Source organism: Cygnus olor, chromosome 5 (genome assembly GCF_009769625.2).
Source record: "Cygnus olor isolate bCygOlo1 chromosome 5, bCygOlo1.pri.v2, whole genome shotgun sequence".
Classification (NCBI taxonomy): Eukaryota; Metazoa; Chordata; class Aves; order Anseriformes; family Anatidae; genus Cygnus; species Cygnus olor.
In genome coordinates, this window is record NC_049173.1 from 41,655,648 (window position 1) to 41,675,681 (window position 20,034).

The 20,034-nt window shown below is 37.5% G+C and overlaps 1 protein-coding gene across 8 annotated transcripts in view; it reads left to right on the forward strand.

Moving 5' to 3' along the window:
• The first annotated feature begins 18,190 nt into the window (after positions 1–18,190).
• The window catches only part of DPH6 (diphthamine biosynthesis 6), a 198,423-nt gene continuing 196,579 nt past the window's right edge, over positions 18,191–20,034 (forward strand). For 7 of the 8 annotated variants that reach the window (XR_005820312.1, XR_005820314.1, XR_005820313.1 and 4 more), the window contains exon 1: positions 18,191–18,322. Coding sequence is in view for 4 of the 8 variants with exons in the window: in XM_040558782.1 (XP_040414716.1) it covers positions 18,300–18,322 (23 nt within the window). In the remaining 4 variants the exon portion in view is untranslated. Of the gene's footprint in view, positions 18,323–19,476; positions 19,499–20,034 lie in introns of those variants that run through there. The other variant, XM_040558786.1, reaches the window with a different exon arrangement.

Sequence of the window (20,034 nt, forward strand, 5' to 3'; positions counted from 1 at the left end):
GACTGTTAGTGGGTAATGGTGTTTGAAGTCAATATATATGATGAAGTTGAACATATTTCCAAACCCTTGGGGTGTTTTTATATACTAAAAACAAAATTTTAGACAATAATTGTAATATTGTTTACAAAATCAAAAATAATTCTTAGGGTTTAAAGATGCTATCTAGGGGGTGGTGAATGCCATGCTCACTTGAACAGTGCCTGACTTCTTATGTGCTGCAAGTCCCAAAAGATCTGCTGAACTTTGCTGGAAGTCGAATTGTTCTTTCACCAGTACTCTCACCTCACTGGAAGCACAAAATGGAAGATACCAAGGATAAAATGTTGAAAACATATACATAACATAAAAGTTAAGGTCTATTTTCAAGAACACCTAAAATACACGTCTTTACAACATAAAAATATGTCTGCTGAAGAATTTTATCAAAATACTGTACTTCTGAGTAGTTAGCATATGAGCCAGTATTTGGACACAGCCCAAAATGAGTAGTTAAGTATTGTCTTGGCTCATCTCTTAAATGTTAATATGTGTTTACTATACATAAAGGACTTGATGATAACCTCTTACAGCATTCTAAACATTGACTTTATCAGAATCACTCCTGATTTATATACAAACAAGAACTGGAATATCAAATCTATGTATAGATATGGAAATATATATAGTGTGTACATTTTTTATATGCTACATAAAAGTATAGAATACATATTCTGTATTCTATAAAATATTCCATATTAATACACAGAAACAGAGTACATCTTATATAGTAATTATTTGGATTTTTACATTGCTTCTGCATGGATACATATTTCTACACAATTTAATATAAAATTCAGTCCTCTGTACCATCATTTAGCTTTAGTAAAATCCTCTTCTCTGCTCCTAGTTTAAAATATTTAAGAATACCTATATAGGTGACAAGTTCTATGAATTTATATAGTGCACACATATTTATTTTCAAGCATGATGGTAGGAAGAAACTTTTATAATTTTCCTTTATTTTTTAACAGTAAATTATTATTTCATGGAAAAAAAATACCACTGCTTTGTTAGTGAGATGAAGTTCAACAACATTCAGATGAGCCACAATTCAGTTTGTCAGCTTTGGCTTCCTTTCATCATTTTTTTTCTTCCTGACACTATGAACCTGCTGCTACTGTCATAAGATGTAAAGTTTATTTCTGTACACATTTTGCTTCTCATTTCTGTATGAATGGCTCCTATGTCTTGAGGCACAGAAATGTTATTTTCTATGGATTGAATTTAGGCTTCTCAGGAATAACGTAGGTATGGCATGTTACAAACAGAAAGAGTAGCTGGAGGGTCTGAATTCCACCTTTAGCTATCTTCTTTCTAATTCACTTAAAGTCACTTAAATAATTATTCTTAAGCAAAGGTCTCACTGTATGTTACAGTGCTATACATAAAAAGCAACTATGGTTGTACAGCACAGCATGGTGTTATAAATGATGCAGTAGCATAATATTTTACATTCAGAAAGTAGATACAAAACTGCACAGTATAAATGAAATATTTTCACTAGTTTTCATTAATTTAATTCTTATATTCAAAGAGAGATAATCTTAATGAAATGTATTTTAAGCTCTCTGTATTTTAAATGCCCAATTAAACAATGTAAAATAAGTATTAGCAAAGTGCCTATTCTGGTAGAAAGAGAAGAGGCATACTTGTAAGAAAATATCCCCAAGAAAATCACAGTTGATACATAGATTTTATTACCAATGAAGTACTCTAGTAAAAACAGTAATAAGGTAGTATTAGTTGAATTTTCAAAAGTATTTATTTTTGGTCAACTCTCTTTTAAGCTTTATGTACATTCTCAATAATTTCTAAAGAAACAGAGTTTCTTGAACTCTAGGATAAGATTCATGGGGGAGAATGATGTTCTTAAAGCAGCAGTTAGGCATCTAAAGAAAGCAAAAACATTTTATCCTGTAGTGTTCACAAAATTCTTACTGAACTGCTGCTTGTAAGTGTCTAAAGCTGCTAAGCATTTACATTTTTTTGCAAATAGTATTCTTGTAATGTCTTGTTAGGCACATGCTGAACAACCTGTGCTTTCAAAATAGCAGAAAAAGCATCAACTAACACTCCAGTGTAAATCACAGATTAATTTCACAACCCTGCCTGTGGAGTCCTGAAAGTATTGCTTATGCTTAGTTGTCAATTATGGGCTAACGTCTTTTAAATTAATCCTTGTTAGAGGTTTGGTTTTGCCTCTGTAGTTCATTTCAAAAATGATTTACACACATGGAATAATTATAATGAGTCAACTGTTAATTATTTTTGACATCTAGGTTAATAAAAATATACTAATGTTCCAGTTATTAATAGAATTGGACTATCTTTATGAAACTCAAAACCACCAAACTGCCACGATTGCTGGAAAAATTGGAACTAACTCACACTTTCATCTTTTAAATGGTGGAGGTATTTTCTGTACCTAACTTCTGTGAAGACAATTATAACCTGCAAGTCTGTCTTTATATAACTGCTGATAAGCAGTCTTTAACCTACCTTAGTTTAAATGCCTTTCAGCAAAATGCATGATAACTACACATGCTATCAAAAATAGTCTTCGACCGACCACATGCTGTGTAAGGGTACCAGTGAAATACTTCATAAACAGACAGAATGCAAACATGCACAAACACACAAACCACTAATGCCATAAACAACCTCAAGCACAGTACAAACAAAATGCATGCCAAGAAACCTGCTTAAAAATGTGTACTATAGAAAAACACACTTTCAGTGTCTGAAAATGTATTTGACTGTTTATTATACAATAAGCAAAACTATGCAAAGTGCATGGTGGCCCTTGAATGAAACTTCTGCCAAGCTCCAGAGACAATGTCCCTTTGATCTTGAGGGTATCTCTTGTACTCCATAAACAACATAAACACAATAAATGATCATGTGTCCCTATATGCTTATCACATTTACAAAACAAGCAGTAATTATTAGGTAAGGATTTGGGTACTCAGCAAAAATAACAGTCCAAATCATGGACCTAATTTATTCTTGATAAAAATCTACTTACTTCAATACCACTTTGCACCTGTAGGAAAATTCACTTCTATGTAGAATTTAAAGATAGAATTTTATTTGGGTTATAGTGCATGTGAGAGCAACAGCCATGCCTTTGAAAACCTGTGAGGTCTCACGACAGCATCCCGATGCTGGGCATTCTGCTGCCACATGAAACCGTTAGCCCAAGGTCGGCATGGCGACTGGCTGCGGGCAAGATTGAATAGAATTTATGTGTGTGAAAAGGAGAGAGGTTGCTGTAGGAAATACAGAGAAGAAGGTCAGAGCCTGTCCCACAGCAGGAGTCAGGTCTATTGGTTTGGTCTGGGGGCTAGAGTTGGGCCTGAGGTTCCTCCCTGCAGTCTCTCACAGGAGAGGCGGTGAGCTGGGACCGATTAAGCCCCCAGGTTTAAGAAAGGAAAGGCACAAGATGCAACTTCATTAAAATTACTCACAGATTCTTCCTATACTCTTCTACTGACATGGTAAACAGCATCACAGTGTTGCGGCAGGCTCTGCACTGCATGTGTAATGGATGGCCAAATATGCAACTAATAACTCTAGTTTTTTCCTCGTTGGAGCCCTATTTTTTTTCTTCTCACATAGATGTTTACTTTTGCAAAAAAAAAAAAAAAAGTTGGAATTTTGTGGTCCTCAATCCTTCACAAAATTCAATTACATTGACCAAAGGTTTGGAGGAAAAGCTGTGGCAGAAGAGGGTATATAAAAAGATGGAAAGAGAGAACGTGTGAGTTCTTAAGGCTAAACCCACTCTACTCCAGTAGTTAAAACAGCTAGCTGGACACAGGACATCTAGCTTGGAGTTCATTGACAATCAAAAGTGGGACTGATAGTGAGCTGGCTGGTAAGAGGCGCTGAGGAGAGAGAGAAGGATCCAGCACAGCCCCCATCATAGGCTCTCCAGACTTCCTCATCAATCGGTTCTGAGAAATCCTGACGCAGAAGATCTCTCAGGGCATGTCTAAGCTGTCTGCTTAGGTGTCAGCGCAACTCAACATGAGAAGTTTTAAGGAGCACAGTGAAAAAATGTGAATGGTCCCAAAGTAAGCTAGTATCAGAAAATGACTATGTTAAACCAATGACCAAAAAAACCAAAGTTAAAAAATGACTATGTTCAACCATGGTGACTAACAGGCTGTGGTGTGGGCACTGTTTTTTTCATTCTGATGACTCACACTGGGGCAATTTCACCAATTGTCCATCCATGCGCTAGAAGTCAGTACTGCCAAAGCAGAGACAAGATGTTCCCCGGATGCTGTTGTTTATAGCTGAGCCTATTAAAATAACTGCAATTAGTGTTCTTGAGAAGTAATACAGAATTGCATGTCCCAGATTGGATGAAAGGTGATACGCAACCTCTTCGTCCATACTGTTCGGCAGATGCCCCAGGAGAATTATCATTAACAGCGATGTATTTAAATTCAACAAATATCATGAAACTTCATGACCAGATTGCACTGATTAAACTAGTCAAATTCTAAATTAATTAAATTAAATGGGCATAACTTTTGCACTACATCTCAGCCCTCAAAAAAGAACCACTTGTTAATTAGATTATTTACTTTTCTTTGTTTTTATTAACACTTATTGAATTTGAAACTGAATAAACAGTAAGAAGCAAGGACCTTTTGTGAAATTTTCATTAAAAGAATCAGCTTGTGCCAAAAACATGTTTCTGAATACTCCAGAAAGTCTTCAGGAGAAGGTGGCAAACCAAGCTATCACTGATATATTAGACTTTAGGGATAAACACTTTTTTTTTTATTTATTTATTTTTTTTAACCAGGTGGATGTGGAAAGAAGTGGTATTTCCTAAGGCTTTTCAGATTTTTTTTCTAAATCAAAGTAATTAGGCTGTTATTTTCCTTTTCTTTACCCTTCAGATCATGCTTATGCACTGCTTCAAATGTTATTATCTATGTGTCCATGCCATCTATGTGTCTTTCCCTGGTGATTGTCTGCCTCTGAAGAATACTGATTAAGATGAGCTGTGTACATTTGCCTATTTCCAGCAGAAGTAAGTTTTATTCAAATTTTCATTTTAGCTAAGGGTCAACTTGGGACAATGAACAGTACTGCACATTTTCTAGTTGAGATTTGCAAATTTGCTGGCTAGGACAAAATGTAACATTTTGCTTTGGTAAATTTAGAAAGGTCTTTTTCTTCTTGGTACTAGAATTCTGATTCACAGTTGGTTTTTGTTGTTGTTTTTGTTTTGTTTTGTCTTTTTTTTTTCCCCTCAGGCATAGCATAAGGATATTGCTGGAAATATGGTTATTGTATTCTTTGTTTTTTTTTTTTTTTTTTTTTTTTTTTTTTTAAAGCAGTTACTTATTTGCCCTAATTCTTTTGTAGCAACAATCCTCTATTGTTGCAGTAAAGCAACTTTAGTTATGTTGGGGAAAAAAAAAAAAAAAAAGCTGCTAATGCTTTGTTTTCAGCATGGGTGAGTATTATCTGCCTGAAACCGCACTTGACTGGGAAGGTTTTGGCTTTGGTAGTGCAAATCCCTTGACACAACTTCAGATTTTGGGTCAGGAGGGGATATTCAAGTTCTTTCATGATAACTGACCATGACGCAGTGATTAAAGATGTCAGCTGACCTGACAACTCTGGAGCTCTGTTACAGAAAATACAGATGTGGCCAGAAGCCTTTAAAACCACATACTTGTCTCTGTGTGTTTATTAATGTCATCACTAGTGGCAAATGCAATATATAGTTTAAAAAAATAATGCTTTATTTTTTTTAACTGGATTTATAAAGTCCAAATGTTTACTTAGAAATTAAACATTTTGGTACTGGGGCCTCTAGGATACGTTGGCAGTGGAAAAACTAACCTACACCAGATGGCAGAGGTTAAAGAAATACTATAAAATATGGCTTCTATTCATACAGTTCTCAGACAAACAGAACCCTAAGCAGAAAAAAAAACTGTGAAAGTGGAAAACCTTTTCATTTGCTTACATTTCTCTTTGCTACTCAGCAAACCTGAGAGGTATTGTATCATCACGTATCAAGAAAGTAATATGCCAGATTGTTGTAACAGGTGGAATATGTTTGTTTGTAACACGTTGAATCTGAAATAAAGAAAGGACCAAAGTTACTAAAGGGTTCTACAAAAACATTTACAAAATGTAAGCACCTCATTTTTGTACCTGCAAAGCTTACTGAGAAAATGAGAATTCAAGTTAATAGCTCCATTTTGCACACAAAATATAAAAACAAAACTCTTAAAATTTTACTGGTTTGATTAATTTGGCTAGGTAAACATGTATGCTAAGGAGATAATTTTCCATTAGCATTTTTAATTAACCATTTCATAAATATAAAAGAGAAGTTCAACATGAGTTTTATCTAGACTTTATCCTACTTTAACTAAACTTCATCCGTAGTTTTGGGGGGTGGGTGGTTTTTGTTTGTTTGGTTATTTTTATTTATTTTTGAAGGTCACTAAAATCACAACTTTTTTGGTACTTTAATGTATTTGACATTGCTTCATTACATTGTATTTGGTGAATCTGTTATTATTATAAATGCATCATGGTAATATAAATACTTCTTGTATATTTTTGTCACTTCAAAAAACCCACTGTACACCCCAATCTGTAAAGTAAAATGTGTGATACAACCCATTTTCTTATCATATATGTAGACATGTGAAGGGTTCTTTTTTAAAAAAAAGGAAAAAAGTGATGTGAACTTGGGCACAATGGACCATGCTGTCAAAAATATTCAGTTGTCAAAAATGCAGATGGCATAAAAGCACAGAGACATATCAGTTATTGGAATTCCTTTTAATAGGAGCTATTGTGTGGATTTTTATCATTGATCAGGTGCCTAAAAATGTGGGTGGGTGGCCAGTAAGTGCTTCAAGGATACCTAAATATTTCTGGAAAATTCTGTTTATCTGAACAGTTAGGTACTTAATACTTTCAGAGACATAGACAGCCCAACGTCCATGATAGAAATAAATGTTCTCCCATGTAAATAGTGGTTAAAAACAGCAAGGTGTCTGAGGAGCAAAAAGAGATCTTGTACTTTCCCCTTCCAAAATAAATAAATAAATAAGCAAATAAATAAATGTATAAATAGAAGCTGGACAAAATGGAAAGCTAGGCACAATTAAAACAATTACTGAGCAGTTTTTGAGGCCATTCAGTAAAGAATTTCTGTATTTGAAGTTTGTGCACTGCCATCACATTACTAAAGGAATGGTACTACCAATGGCATTCAAAACGAGGCTTAAGATCAGTAACAAGCTACCTGGCCAACCTCAGGAGTTCAGCTCGGGTCAGCCCCTGTGTTTTCCTTCCTGAGGACTTCCCAGGAGCCAGGGGGGAATCCTGAAACTCAGAAAGTGCTTACAACTACCGGGACTGTTTCATTGTTCTGCCCGCTCTATTTTTGCCCCTTTTGCCTGTAAGAATAGTGGCATTTTGGTGTGAATACAAAGCCCCTTTGCGATGGATAAAGTCAGTGTTCATAATAAACTCATCTCTTATTGCTAGGCAACACTGAGCAAAGTGAATTTGTCACTTCTGTTTGGTGCAACTTTCGATTTCACCTCCAACTGTAACAATATAGCCTGCTATATTTTAGATGCCACTGTGGTTGGATGCCATCCCAGGAAAGATGTGAACTACTACTGACAGGGAGTGAATGACTGGCAATGGGCATAAGCAGTTTTTTGATTCTTAAGATTTGACATATAATTAATTGTAAGATTTACTCTTCTATGAAACTCATACTTCATGATTCCTACTTGCCAACTGCCTTTTAGAAAAGGCAAATGTAACACACAAATTCCCAGACAGGTGAAGTTTTGTTTGCCAGTTTACCTCTTTTCAAGGGGTACTTGCTCTGTTCGTATTTTTCTGCATCAGCTGTCTTTTTGAGGGATGACTACATGTAAAATTCAGATCTTAAGTACACTCAATCAAGTGAACACCATTATTTCTAAGGCATATCTAATTATTTGCTTGAATAAATATGTTACTTACCTTCAGAAATTAAAGTTCAGATTATAACAGATGCTGAACAATTCTTGTGCACTGCTGAGTACCCTTAGCATCCAACATCACCCTTTAGGAGTTGTTCAGGAGCTCACATTACTGCATAATTAATACTGTAGTCACAGTTTTTTTAACAAGAAATGAATTCCCCATTTATGATAAAAATGTTAAATGCTATTGTAGGCTTCTTTAATTAGAGGAGTGATAATTTTGTTCTGAAAATTTGTGTATGATTGTCTAATCTGACTATTAGTTCTCCATTCTCTGATCTTTGAAGAATGTTAGGTCTGTTTGGAGTTAAATATATATATATATATAGTTTCATCACATTTGACTAGAAAGAGGGACAAATTTTATACGTCAAATAAAATATGCATCTTCTAAAAAATCATAATCATTACCACCAGTCATTTCTTCAAACCTTTAGAAATATTTCATGATCACATTAACTACAGGAATATGTCAAACAAGTGTGAATCTTAATAATATTTTAGTCTTTCCATATTTTAACTGACTTGCTGAAAACAAAAGGAGTTTCTGTAACTGTATGAATGAACCATGGCGTGTGCGTGTTCTTTTAAGAAAGGCCAAGGGTGCAGTTCTATTTTCTTAGCTCTGCTTTCATATTTATGTGTCTCATTTCCAGCTCATTGCTGATGCCTTAGTTGCACTATCCATCAACACTTTTATCCTCCTTGTTCCTCAAAAAGAACATAAAATCCTTTTTTATGTGGTGGTAATATTATTGCAAATAAAAGCAAATACCAAAATCTTTATTAGTCTGCCAAAATAATAAACTATTTAATAAAAGCATGCTGTAAAAATAAGGTCATTTGCATCACTCAAGTTTCTTGCAGGAAATACAGAGAATTATTGGTCAAAAAGTACAAACTGACAGCAATTATTTCTGTTGTTGATCTAATGCTGCCTGAAAATGGGTTAAAAAAAATGCACTGAGGTTTTGTAAGTTTGCTGTCTTTAAATGTTTGTTTTTAAAGCTGTTGTATAGAGAGGAGCCTGGGAGAATCACATTTTTCAAAGCTCTGCTTTTTTTACCAGTTTTCTCCAAAACTGATATAACTGGATAGACCCTATTAGAAATCTTTAAGGCAAAACTCATGGTAACCTTCTGACTCCCATACTGCCGCAAGATTTATCATCCAAATATTTACCATCTCTATATTCCATATTAATTGTATTTGGTTAGGATTTGTGTCAGCTTTAGCTATATGATTTTTTTCAGCTTTCTCTTTTGTCATTCTTGCAGACAGATAAATGCAAATATTTTATTTCAGAAGCTGGTTAAATGTTTAAAGTTAGCACAAATATGCTTTTAAAATCATGCGCTTACTGCCTAATCCTTTTTTCTTACTGTACTACAACCTGACCATTATTTTCTTACTGCAGTTTCTCTCCCAATCTGGCAGTTTTGCAAATATGTTATTGATAGAGCATAGAAAAATCAGTTGCCGTGGTGAGATTTAAATATTGCTTATGATGTCCCTGTATACTTCCCCAGAAGAACCTGCACACAAACATTAAAAATAATCCAGTCTCACAAAAGTTATTCATCAGACAAAAGCTATCTGCCATGATTGCCACAATCTAAATGTTAGGGACTGATTTTTAGAAAAATTGAGCTAAAACATTTTGGACGAGACTTTTTTTTTTTTCTGTAATTATTACACTGACATTTTTTAACATGCAGTTGCAAACCTCTATACATCTCAAAACACTCCGCAAGGTATAACTATGCCTACTTTACAGATAAAGAAGCTGTAACAAAGAGCAGCTGAAGTTGCACAAACAATCATGCAACAAGTTATTGACCAGAGAATAAAATTTGAAGATTCAGACCACTGGGTATTGTCCCAGCATCTGGGGTTTTTACTGCTTCTGCTTCTTAAGTGCAACAGAGATGCTCCGCTAATTTAGAGGATGAGACCCGTATAGAGATGAAATATTTTAAAAATACATTATATATATTGAAATGAGTACTTTGTGGAGCCCTGTTAGTATATTCAGTCATGCTTTAAACCATAAAACAGCCAGGAGTTATTCTCTTTGCTTCACAGACTGCAGACTGCTGAAAGCTGAATTAACTCTTATATGAAATAATGTTTAGGATGTCATGTGATATGCGCAAGGTAGATAAAAGCATGTATGTTTGGAACAGCCCTTCTTCTTATTCTGAAGGTGAGGAAATTTGGTATGTACATATATTAATAGATTCAGTAACTGTAAATTTCTGTCCTGCAAACACTTGAGCAGTGTTACACATTCCAGTAAAGTCACCCATCTGTTTTCAAAATTAGCTAAATTAGTAGTTTTCAAAGTTGACTTGTTTAGATAGTACACACAGTAGCAGCAGATGCTGGAGTAACAGCTCCCAGCTATCTGTAGGACTGCATACTTGAGCAGGAAGAGGTGTTCAGTTCCCAAGACAATTGAAGTACAGAACATGTACAACAGTTTCAGACTACCCCATCACTAATCAGCAGTATGGTTTAAATTAAAAGCACTTGCATTTTATGTGCTTGGTATTTATTGGGACTGCTATGCTCTGTATACATCATTAAGACAAACTGTACAGATGGGATTTTAAAAGACTTAGATAATTGTATGAATGTTAATTAGAGCTTTGTCTATTCAGGCTAAGATAGGAAATAAAGATATCACCAAATCACATTTTTCAGGATATTATATATTGTATTACCTGTAAAAATCAGCATATTTACAAAGGTCTTTTAAGTATTATTTCAGAGTTGAGTAGTTTAGGTACAAGAGTGTTACGTAAATTGTCAACAGTGAAACAAATCAGTAGAAGATTCCTGTAGATAATAATTCATGACTGAAAAGACACTAGATCATCGAAATTCCCTTCATTTTTTATCAAACAAACAAAACAAAAAACAGGCAATGGCAACAAGCAAATTGAAATTAATGTCAGCACAGTAAAAAAAAATAGGGATAGCTGTCCCTCTGGGTTAACTACATAGGTGGCTAAAGCCAAAAAAATCTGTGAAATGAACCCATGGTTCATAACCTGGCCTTTCCAGTAAATCTTAGCAGATGGATGTTATAACTTCTCTTGTCTCAGCTCTCGTTCCTGAAGTTGTAATGATTCTGTAACATCATTGCACTAGTACAGTGACTGCAAAACTGTATGGTTTTGAAAATCATAATGCTTACGCTAAGATCAGAGACCAAGCATCCTGTTTTTTGTCTTTGTCAAATTTCTTAGGCGTTATAGAACCAATTGGAAAACTAGGAGAGAGCTTTTTGTTCAAAACCACTTATCAATACAGTAATCAGGAGTGTCTTTCAGGCTCTTGCAAAATATTTTTTTACTTCAAAGCTTAAACAACATAAAAGAAAGCATACAGACAAAGCAGTGTTGGAAAGGAAGTAACATGCCCTTATTTTTAGCACTTGCCCACTTGTCACTCTTAAATTCTCATCTGCCTTTCAAATGTAGTGTAATCTAATTTTTATGCATACTGTATGCTCGTACAGACAATTTCCTCATTACAGAGTATGTCGAGTTTGGTAAAGGCTTTTGTACTTTTCCTTAACCTGTTTCAGAAATAGCACTGTCACCATTTGTCTCAGTACCACATAGGATGATGGAAATTGACATTTTTCTATTCAGAAGTGAAAAGAATGTTAGTTTTATCAAAGACTAGATCCTCTCTTTCCCTCCAGTTAGATTTGAATTTGGTCACTTCGGGGCTTACTGTGTAGGATGATTTTAAGCAATGCTCCCAGTGGTTGCAGGCTCTGTCACCTCATAATTGACCATGACACGAATTATATGTCCAAAGCCAAGGGGTAGAGTAAATAGCATATGTCAGGGTCAATTAGAAGGTGGAAGACCCTGCAACAAAAAAGACTGCACTGATTAGAGCGCGATGTTGACATGGGAGCTGACGCTTCAATGTTATTTCAAAGGGCACTGTCACAGCCACCCTTCCTTGAGGTCTCAAAATCAGAGGCATATTATGTCAGTGGTTTATACTACACGTGATGTGATAAAGTTCTATGGGACATTGGAAGTTATAATTGATTTGCTGCTTTTCTTGCAGTGATAAAATGCTTTCTCTGTGTGTCTCAAAGCTAAGCTTGCCATTTTGCTAATTAGGACAAAACAGCTTCATACTTACTAGATTAATTCTCCCTCGAAAAACCTTACTATGAGATGAAAACAGTTTTGAATGTGACACAGTTAAAAACTGTTCTGATTTTTAAAGTTATTAAAAATATTTGTACTGGCATAATTAAACAGAATAGGAACAGTGGAGTACAGAGAAAACAGTCATTTTTATTACTTAAGCTATGTTATAAGTATTTTGTGGTATGGGAAGATTCTGCAGTGAAACAAATGGGCCAAAAAAGCTGCAGTTTGCTTATTCCCCTGAAACTTCAGCAGCTTTAGCCTACTCAAATGTTCTTAATCACTGATGAACTGCAGAACCATTTAGTAAGTGAGTAATGATCCCTAATTATATACTACCACAAGAAGATGCTATAGTTCATTTTAGAGTTGCATTATACCAGTTCAATTTTCTCACTCCTTTAAAGCTGTTTCTCTAAAATTCTGTGTCTCTTTAAAAATATCCCAGTCATTTCTGCCTACAACATTCCCAGCGTTTTAACTCATGATGATGGAGAAGATACTGTAGCTTAACTTCTTTATCTAGATAGCTAATTCCTCTCTGTTCTCATGGGTTATTATCCATGACCACATTTTTCCAAGGTGTTTTGTAACCATCAAATAGATGGCTAACTCCCAATAAATTACAGCCTATAGCTATAGATTCAAAGCTGTTGGATGATGAACACTTTATAAGGATTATTGAGTTTAAACAATCTTCTTCTTATCCTCTGGAATGGTTAATAAGAGATCATAGTCCCTAATATACAGAAATGCTCCAAAATTTCCATTTTCAGTCTTCTTTGGCAGTTAATATAGTTTCACAGGAAACATTTAATGTTATATAATAGAAACTTGGTTTTGAATCTTTTACATGCAATGTAACATTTATAGTATAAATTCATCTCTGATCCACATTTGTACCAATGTAGCATTAGAAGAGCTTTCACACTTGTTTTGTATTTAAAAATCTCATGCAAATTTAAAAATTGAAATGCTTATTTCTAAAAATCTGGTTTTTATTCACAAGTGAGAAAATGAGAGAATATAAAAGACTGTTTAACCTGTAAATATAACATCCATTCTTAACTCTTCCATTGCAATCAAAATTAATGTAAATTAGAATAGAAACTGCTTTGGTACTACAGGTTCCACTGAGGTGGAGGTACTCGGACATTTTTTTCCCCATTGAGGGTACTGAAGGACTTCATTTGGTGAAAAAGACAGTAAAATCCACTGGACTAAGCACAACAGAAAAAAGGTAAATGAAGGATTTTGCCAGTCACACTTGACAGTTTCTCTTGGTGGTAATTACTGTTAGTGCTTTTACTAAAATAAAAATTTTGAACACTGAAAACAGACCTAGTCAAGGGGAAAAACTGTTCAGCTTCTACTGAATATTAATTTTAACTTGTGCTAGAGTGTGCTGGAAATGGAAACAGACTGGTCATTTTCATGGAAGCATGGCCACAAAAGGTTAATTTTGTTCTTTTGACTCACTGAACGTGAGGTAGATTGATTAACGAAAAGGAAAGAGTTTAGCAAAAATTTAGAAAAAGCGGAATCACATAAGTACCTTTACCTATTAGTCAAAAACATATAATAATGCTATCTTGGGCTAAATTCTGTCTCTGTTACGGTGGACAACAAATATAGGTCTGTGAGTCATCTTGAATGCTAGAGGATGAAGGAAGGTTGTTGGATTTCATAGTTCTGCAGAAATAGGTCAAATCATCTAGGAAAATGACACGCCTTATCAGAACTAGGAACTACAGGATTAGCTGTATGTATTTTTATTAGAGCTTACATGGAGAACTTGAAAGAAAGGAGCCCGAAGGCCTGGTAAGTCAGCCTCCACCTGCAGTGCGGATCATGAGGGCAGTATCTGTGTGAATGGCTGGAGATAGACCTGAAGTCACTGCATGCCTACTTCGATCTAAAAAGAGGTGAATGATACGACAAGGTGTTCAAGCTAATCTCAGTAGGCTGTATTATCTCAGGCGTAATGCCCTGGTAGCACGGTTATACAGCATTCAGCAAAACAGCAAAGCTATTTATATCTGGTGAGCTTGAAATGTAGACAGAATGACCTTGAGTCCTCATGTCCAGATGGGGAAATATGTTTTCCAAAATCCCTTTCATTCAGCTTTTAGTATGTCAATACATCTCACATTTCCAAACTGGAAGTTTTTTTTTTTTTTTTTTTTTTTTTTCCCCAAAAACTTAACTTCATTGTATCTCATGGATGAGTTGATAATATCCTGTTAATTGTGAAGTAAGTGGAAATTTGGGGAAGTTGTCAATGGCAGGCAGCTCAAGGAGCTAGCTCCACAGTTCCATAGTTAAAGACAGAAGTACTCTCCTTTAAAATCTACAATCCCTTTTCTGCAGTACACAAACAGCTTGGGGTATCAGCAGCAGTGAAAGTGCTGCCACCTGTTCGGAGGGAAACACCTCTGCCTGTGGGAGGGTCACAGGAGTGCACCTCCCTGCACGGCAGTAATGGCACATCGCCAGCCACACCGAGGGAAACCCTCACGCTCAGGTTTGGGGCTTGGCTTGGTAAGTAAAGGAGGAGGTGATTCTCCAAATCTTTGTTTTAAAATGGAGATGTTCTTCTAACGTTATGTCTACTTTATATATGCAGTATTCTGTTACTTACTGGTGATTATAATGGGAAATCTTTTAATTAAGAACTTCAGCAGTTCACCTTTAACTGCCAATCACTGGATAATTGGCCCTTTTCTAATAGGCACTGCAGCTCAGGTATGCTAAAATGACTGTTTCTCAGAATAACTTACTGAAGGTAAGTTATTTTTGGAACTCATTTATAGGAGAACTTAATTAACTATTCCAGGTTGTTAGGGATACTGCACTGCATTTTTTAATCCTCTGACAGGTTCCTCCAGTTATACTAATTCATTATTATTATTTTCAACTTTCTAGGCAGAAAATGGTGAGGCAGAAGCACTGAGCCATCACTGGCTTTCTGCACAAACTAACCAGTACCTATCCAAGAATAAAGGCAGCTTTGGTGAATTTTATTGCTTCAGCTCCTGCTGCAGTAGAGTTGAATGTCACTTGGGGCAACCAGCTTGAGAGAGGATGCACAGCCTTTTGTCCACTGTCATATGGCAAAACTTTTAAAAGCAGTGACACTACACCAGAGATATTTCATCAGGTGGATGAGAGTGAAAAGATTTACTCACTACATATATTACAAATTATATGAAAACAGCACACTTCTGGTAAAAAATACAGATTTGTTTTGCAGACCCACTTTACTATTCAACTTTGAAACACATCACATATTCTGGCAACCAAATCCCACTTTTTATTAGTGCAAATAACTTTTGATGCCTTCATCGATTGGAAGGTAAAAATCCAGTCTCACTAGCAAATTAAGCAGACTTTGGTCCTGCAGTGTCATATGTAACTTCTACTTCAAACAACAAGTCTGACTTGTAAGTGGAAATTTGTCTTCTGAAAGCTGTAAAACTGAATGCAATAGAACCATCTGCTGAAAAAGCAGCAGCATTGTATCAGAGTAGAGTAATAATAATGAACCTTTGAGAGAGTAGAGGATTTCAGAATTATTCTCCTTTCTAGATCTTCTAACAATGACACGTAGAAGAGAGCTTTACACGTCTTTGAATTTATTATAAAGTTGTGTGAGTAAAAGTATTGATTTTATAGCACTTTCATTTTCCAAAGCAGAATAACTTATGTATATGACTTTTTGACTTTCCATGTACTATTGCTAAATATTGTAAAATGAGCACCTTTTAAATGTTCATAACTACTAACTGAATTATTCTTTCTTTTGATAACCAAAACCAAAAATATTTCATTCTGGAGCAGAAAGAGAGGCAACGTGTGATAAAATATTGGTGGCGTTTTTTTTTTTTTTTAATTTTTATTTTTTTTTTAATAAATCAAATACTTTGGTCTGACATTTTTACAGTTCCTCAGAGGTGTGGTTATTGTCTACCAGCACATCTACTATGCAGCACTGCTTCATTCAATTCAGTAATCTCAGCTAAAATCTCTCAAGTCCCCTGGATTTGCACCTTTAATTCAGAAGAGGTCTCCATTACTTGAGACAAAAAAAAAAAAAAAAAAAAAAAGACCCCACCAAAACCAGTGCCCTCTCATCATTCATGTCTAAGTAACCCTGGTCCAGATCATCTAAGATGTGTTGAAGAAAAGGCTAATTATATTTTAAGTCATGATCACTAAACTACAAGGAAATCAATCTGTCCTGTAAGTAAAAAAATTGTCTCATTTGGCTTGTGATGGCCAAAGCGTGAAGATTTATTTTTTAAAACACGTTATTTCTCATAACTCTTTCTATACAGAAAAATCTATGTTGTGGTTCCCACACCTTCACAACTACTTATCTAGTACGTTTTATACTGATTGTCATTTCCTAATTTTTCAGAAGTGCATTTAGTAAGGCGTTATCACCTTCATATCTGCCCACAATTACCCACTATTTTACAAGTTTCAGCTTGGACTATACAAATCATACAAAATCACAAATCACTTGGAAAAAAAAAAAAGGATATCAAACTGTTTCATGAGCTATAAAAAAAAATCTTAAATACTATAGTTGTCTCACTAGGCATTTCAGAATTTATTTTGGCACATTTATCACTATAAATAAAATGCTTTTTCTCAGAATGTTTTCTTCTCTATTTTCTTCCATCTCTTCTCTTCCTGGGAACTTCATACCCAACAAATTGTGAGCAGGGAACTTGTTTGTTAGAGTCTTGCACAAAGTCTCAATGGTACAGGTTGTTATATAGCTTGTATAACACAACATCGCACAGGGCTGGTAAGTTAGCACCTACAGCGCATAAAGCATACCCTTCATCCCAGCTCTGAGGAACAAAACCTTTATGTTAGCTGCACTGGTTGCTGTGATGCAATTCAGTAGGTATTATGAGTCAAGAGTTCCTGGTCACTGCCGATGGATGGGCTGGGTGTAGCCATAACCAGTGGTACCACAGGGTAATGGAGCCAAGCAGCGCAGGGGCTCACCCTGAGATAGTGAGCACCCCTGTTAACTTTCCACAGCAAACTCTATCCAGGGGAGCAACAAGCTGCAGAACAGAGATCTCTTGTCCGCATTTTAAGTGCACAAGCCCGGGGAGCGGTAGGCCCTCAGACCGCTATGCAACATATAGACATGGTACCCCCCCAAAATGTTTTTATTTGGTGGTGTAAGACTTAAAAGTAGTCTAGTTACTCGACTGAACGCTATTTGGGATGACACATCAGCAGAAATAACCCAGAAGTTTCTACTCTTTCTCCTGGGAGAAGGAAAATCGTGCCTGGATTCGGAGACCAGACGTTTGTAGAAGCTTTCTGCCGATTCAGCCTAGAAACCTATAGGGGATATAGTACGATACACACAGCGTCAAGGTTGTTCAGAAAGCTTCCCCACAGGAGCCCTACACGAGGTTTCTGGCCCGCAGAAGCCCACCCCAGCTTTGCAGGTGGACATTTCAGCGTGCAGCGCAGCGCCGAGGCCTGTACCAGGCAGCCCTCCTCCTCCTCCTCCTCCTCCTCCTCCTCCTGCCCGCCTTCCCCTCCGGCCTCCGCCACGCCGGCTCCCGGGGGACTGACAGGGCAGGATCCCCCGGGAGGGGCCGCCGGTGACCCCGCCGCTTCGGGGCGAGCCCCGCGGTGCTCCCCGCAGCACCCGGCAGCGCCGGCCTGGCCCGGCCCCGCGGCCTGCTCTCATATAGGCGCCCCGCGCGCTGCCTCCGCCGACGCTCCGCCCGCCGGGCCGCCGCCGGGCCGCCGCCGGCCGCCGCGTCCCGGCCCCCGCTCCCCGGCCGCGGCAGGGAGCAGCCGCCCGGGCCGGCGTAGGGCGAGACGCCGGCGGCCCGGCGCGCCGGCCGGTGGCTCGGGCAGGCAGTCGGAGGGGCCTCCCCAGGAGGAGGGCCCGCTGCGGGGAGGCGACCGGGTGGGAGCGGGAGCACACGGCGGGGCCGGCGGCGTGCGCGGGTGGCGGGCTGGCTGGGCTCCGTCCCGCCGCGGGGCAGCAGGCGCCATGCGGGTGGTGGCTCTCATCAGGTAACGGGCCGGGGCGGCCGGCGGGGTGGGAGGGCGCGGGGAACAGGCCGGGGTCGCGCTCCGCCCAGCGCCGCCCTCCGGCTCGGCCCCGCGCCTGCTGCCCGCCGCCCCGGACCGGCTCCGCGGGAGGGAGGAGGGAGGCGGGCTCCGGGGGCAGCGACTGTGCGGGGCTGCGGGCAGGAGGTCCCCGCCTGCAGGAAGGGAGGGGTCTGCAGCGGCATCTGCTCTCGCCTCTCCTCGTTGCCGGGACACGGGCGAGAGCTCTCTGTAAAAACACAGCAAAACATACACCCCCCCAAAACCAACCAACCAACAATCCACCCAAAACAAGATTCTTACATAAGAAGAATCTTACGCCCGAGCTGCCTGCCTGGGGCTGCGGGGCCTTTGCCAAGTCTCGGATAGTCAGGAGGAGTTTGCTACTTTCAGTTCAGTTTTTACATTTATTCATTTTTTCCCCAATATCTTATGTTCTCTTATGATAGGTTTCCTAGTGTGTCTTCTGAGAGGCATTTAATTTTGCTCACTTTAAAAAAAAAAAAAAAAGAAAGAAAGACGGAGCTCCCTCATTTAATAGTTGTAGTTTGACACAACCCTGTCTTTCTGGGGCTGCTTTTTTTGTGCTCCCCAGTCACATAGTCCTGCTGCTTTCTGCTTTTGTCAGTTTCTACAGTTGTGCTGTAAACAGCTTTTTTTTTTTTTTTTTTAATAGTTTTGAAAATAGATTAATGCTATTTTGTTTTCCTAACAAAGACAGGTGCGGTGCATTCTTTTCTTGAGAAATAATAGTGAATTAGACGACAGCAAGCTAAGGAACCTGTGAATGGAAAAGGATTGTGTGTATATGAGCAGTGTATTTTTATTTTTGGGTGTACTAACTTTACTGAAGTCTTAACATTTAATGCATTAAATTCTCTCAGGCAGTGTCGAATGTCAAGCCCTGTTGAAATTGTGGTTTGACCCCAACAATTACAAGTCACTGCAAACATCATCCAAATTATACAACAAATGTTATTTACACTTCTCAAGACCTGCTTAAATACAGAGTAGGAAAATCAGCTTCAGTGCTTTTTCTTCTTTTAGAGATAAGATTCAGTCTTCCAAGTTTATTTATTTTGATATTCCCTAAGCAGAGGAATGTGTTAAAAGGCAGGATGAAATAAAATCCCAAAACAGGTTTGTAACACAATTGCTATTTTAATGGGCAGTTTTACAAGGATGGATTTAGTTTCAGTAATAGTTTAAGAAGAGTTTTAAAGAGACATCAAAGTGTCTGAAATCTTTGTAACAGAGCTAGCCTCAAAGATCAGAGAAAAAAAAAGTGGTTCTTACTTTTGAAAAGGTCAGGATTATGTATAAAACTACTTTAACCTGTTTCTTTTTCTTCTAAAACATTGGCCACAGTTAAAGTTGATAGTCTTGCTATTAAAGTGGTATTTACGGGCTAAACCCTGTATTGTATATTGTGCTAAATCATAGACTTTTTAAAGCCAGTCTTCCCACTGAAATACATTTTTTTCAACTCTTTAATTCTTCTAGAATTTTCTTACTGTAAATGGTTATATTTGTCAATAGCAAGTATTATTTTTTTTTTTCCCCAGAAGCCTTTTATGGGCCTGAGTCTTTACATTACCTTACTTTTTTTTCTTCTGATATTTTGTTCATTTATAAGCCTATCTGTTGACATACCCAGAGCATTGTCAAAACTAGGC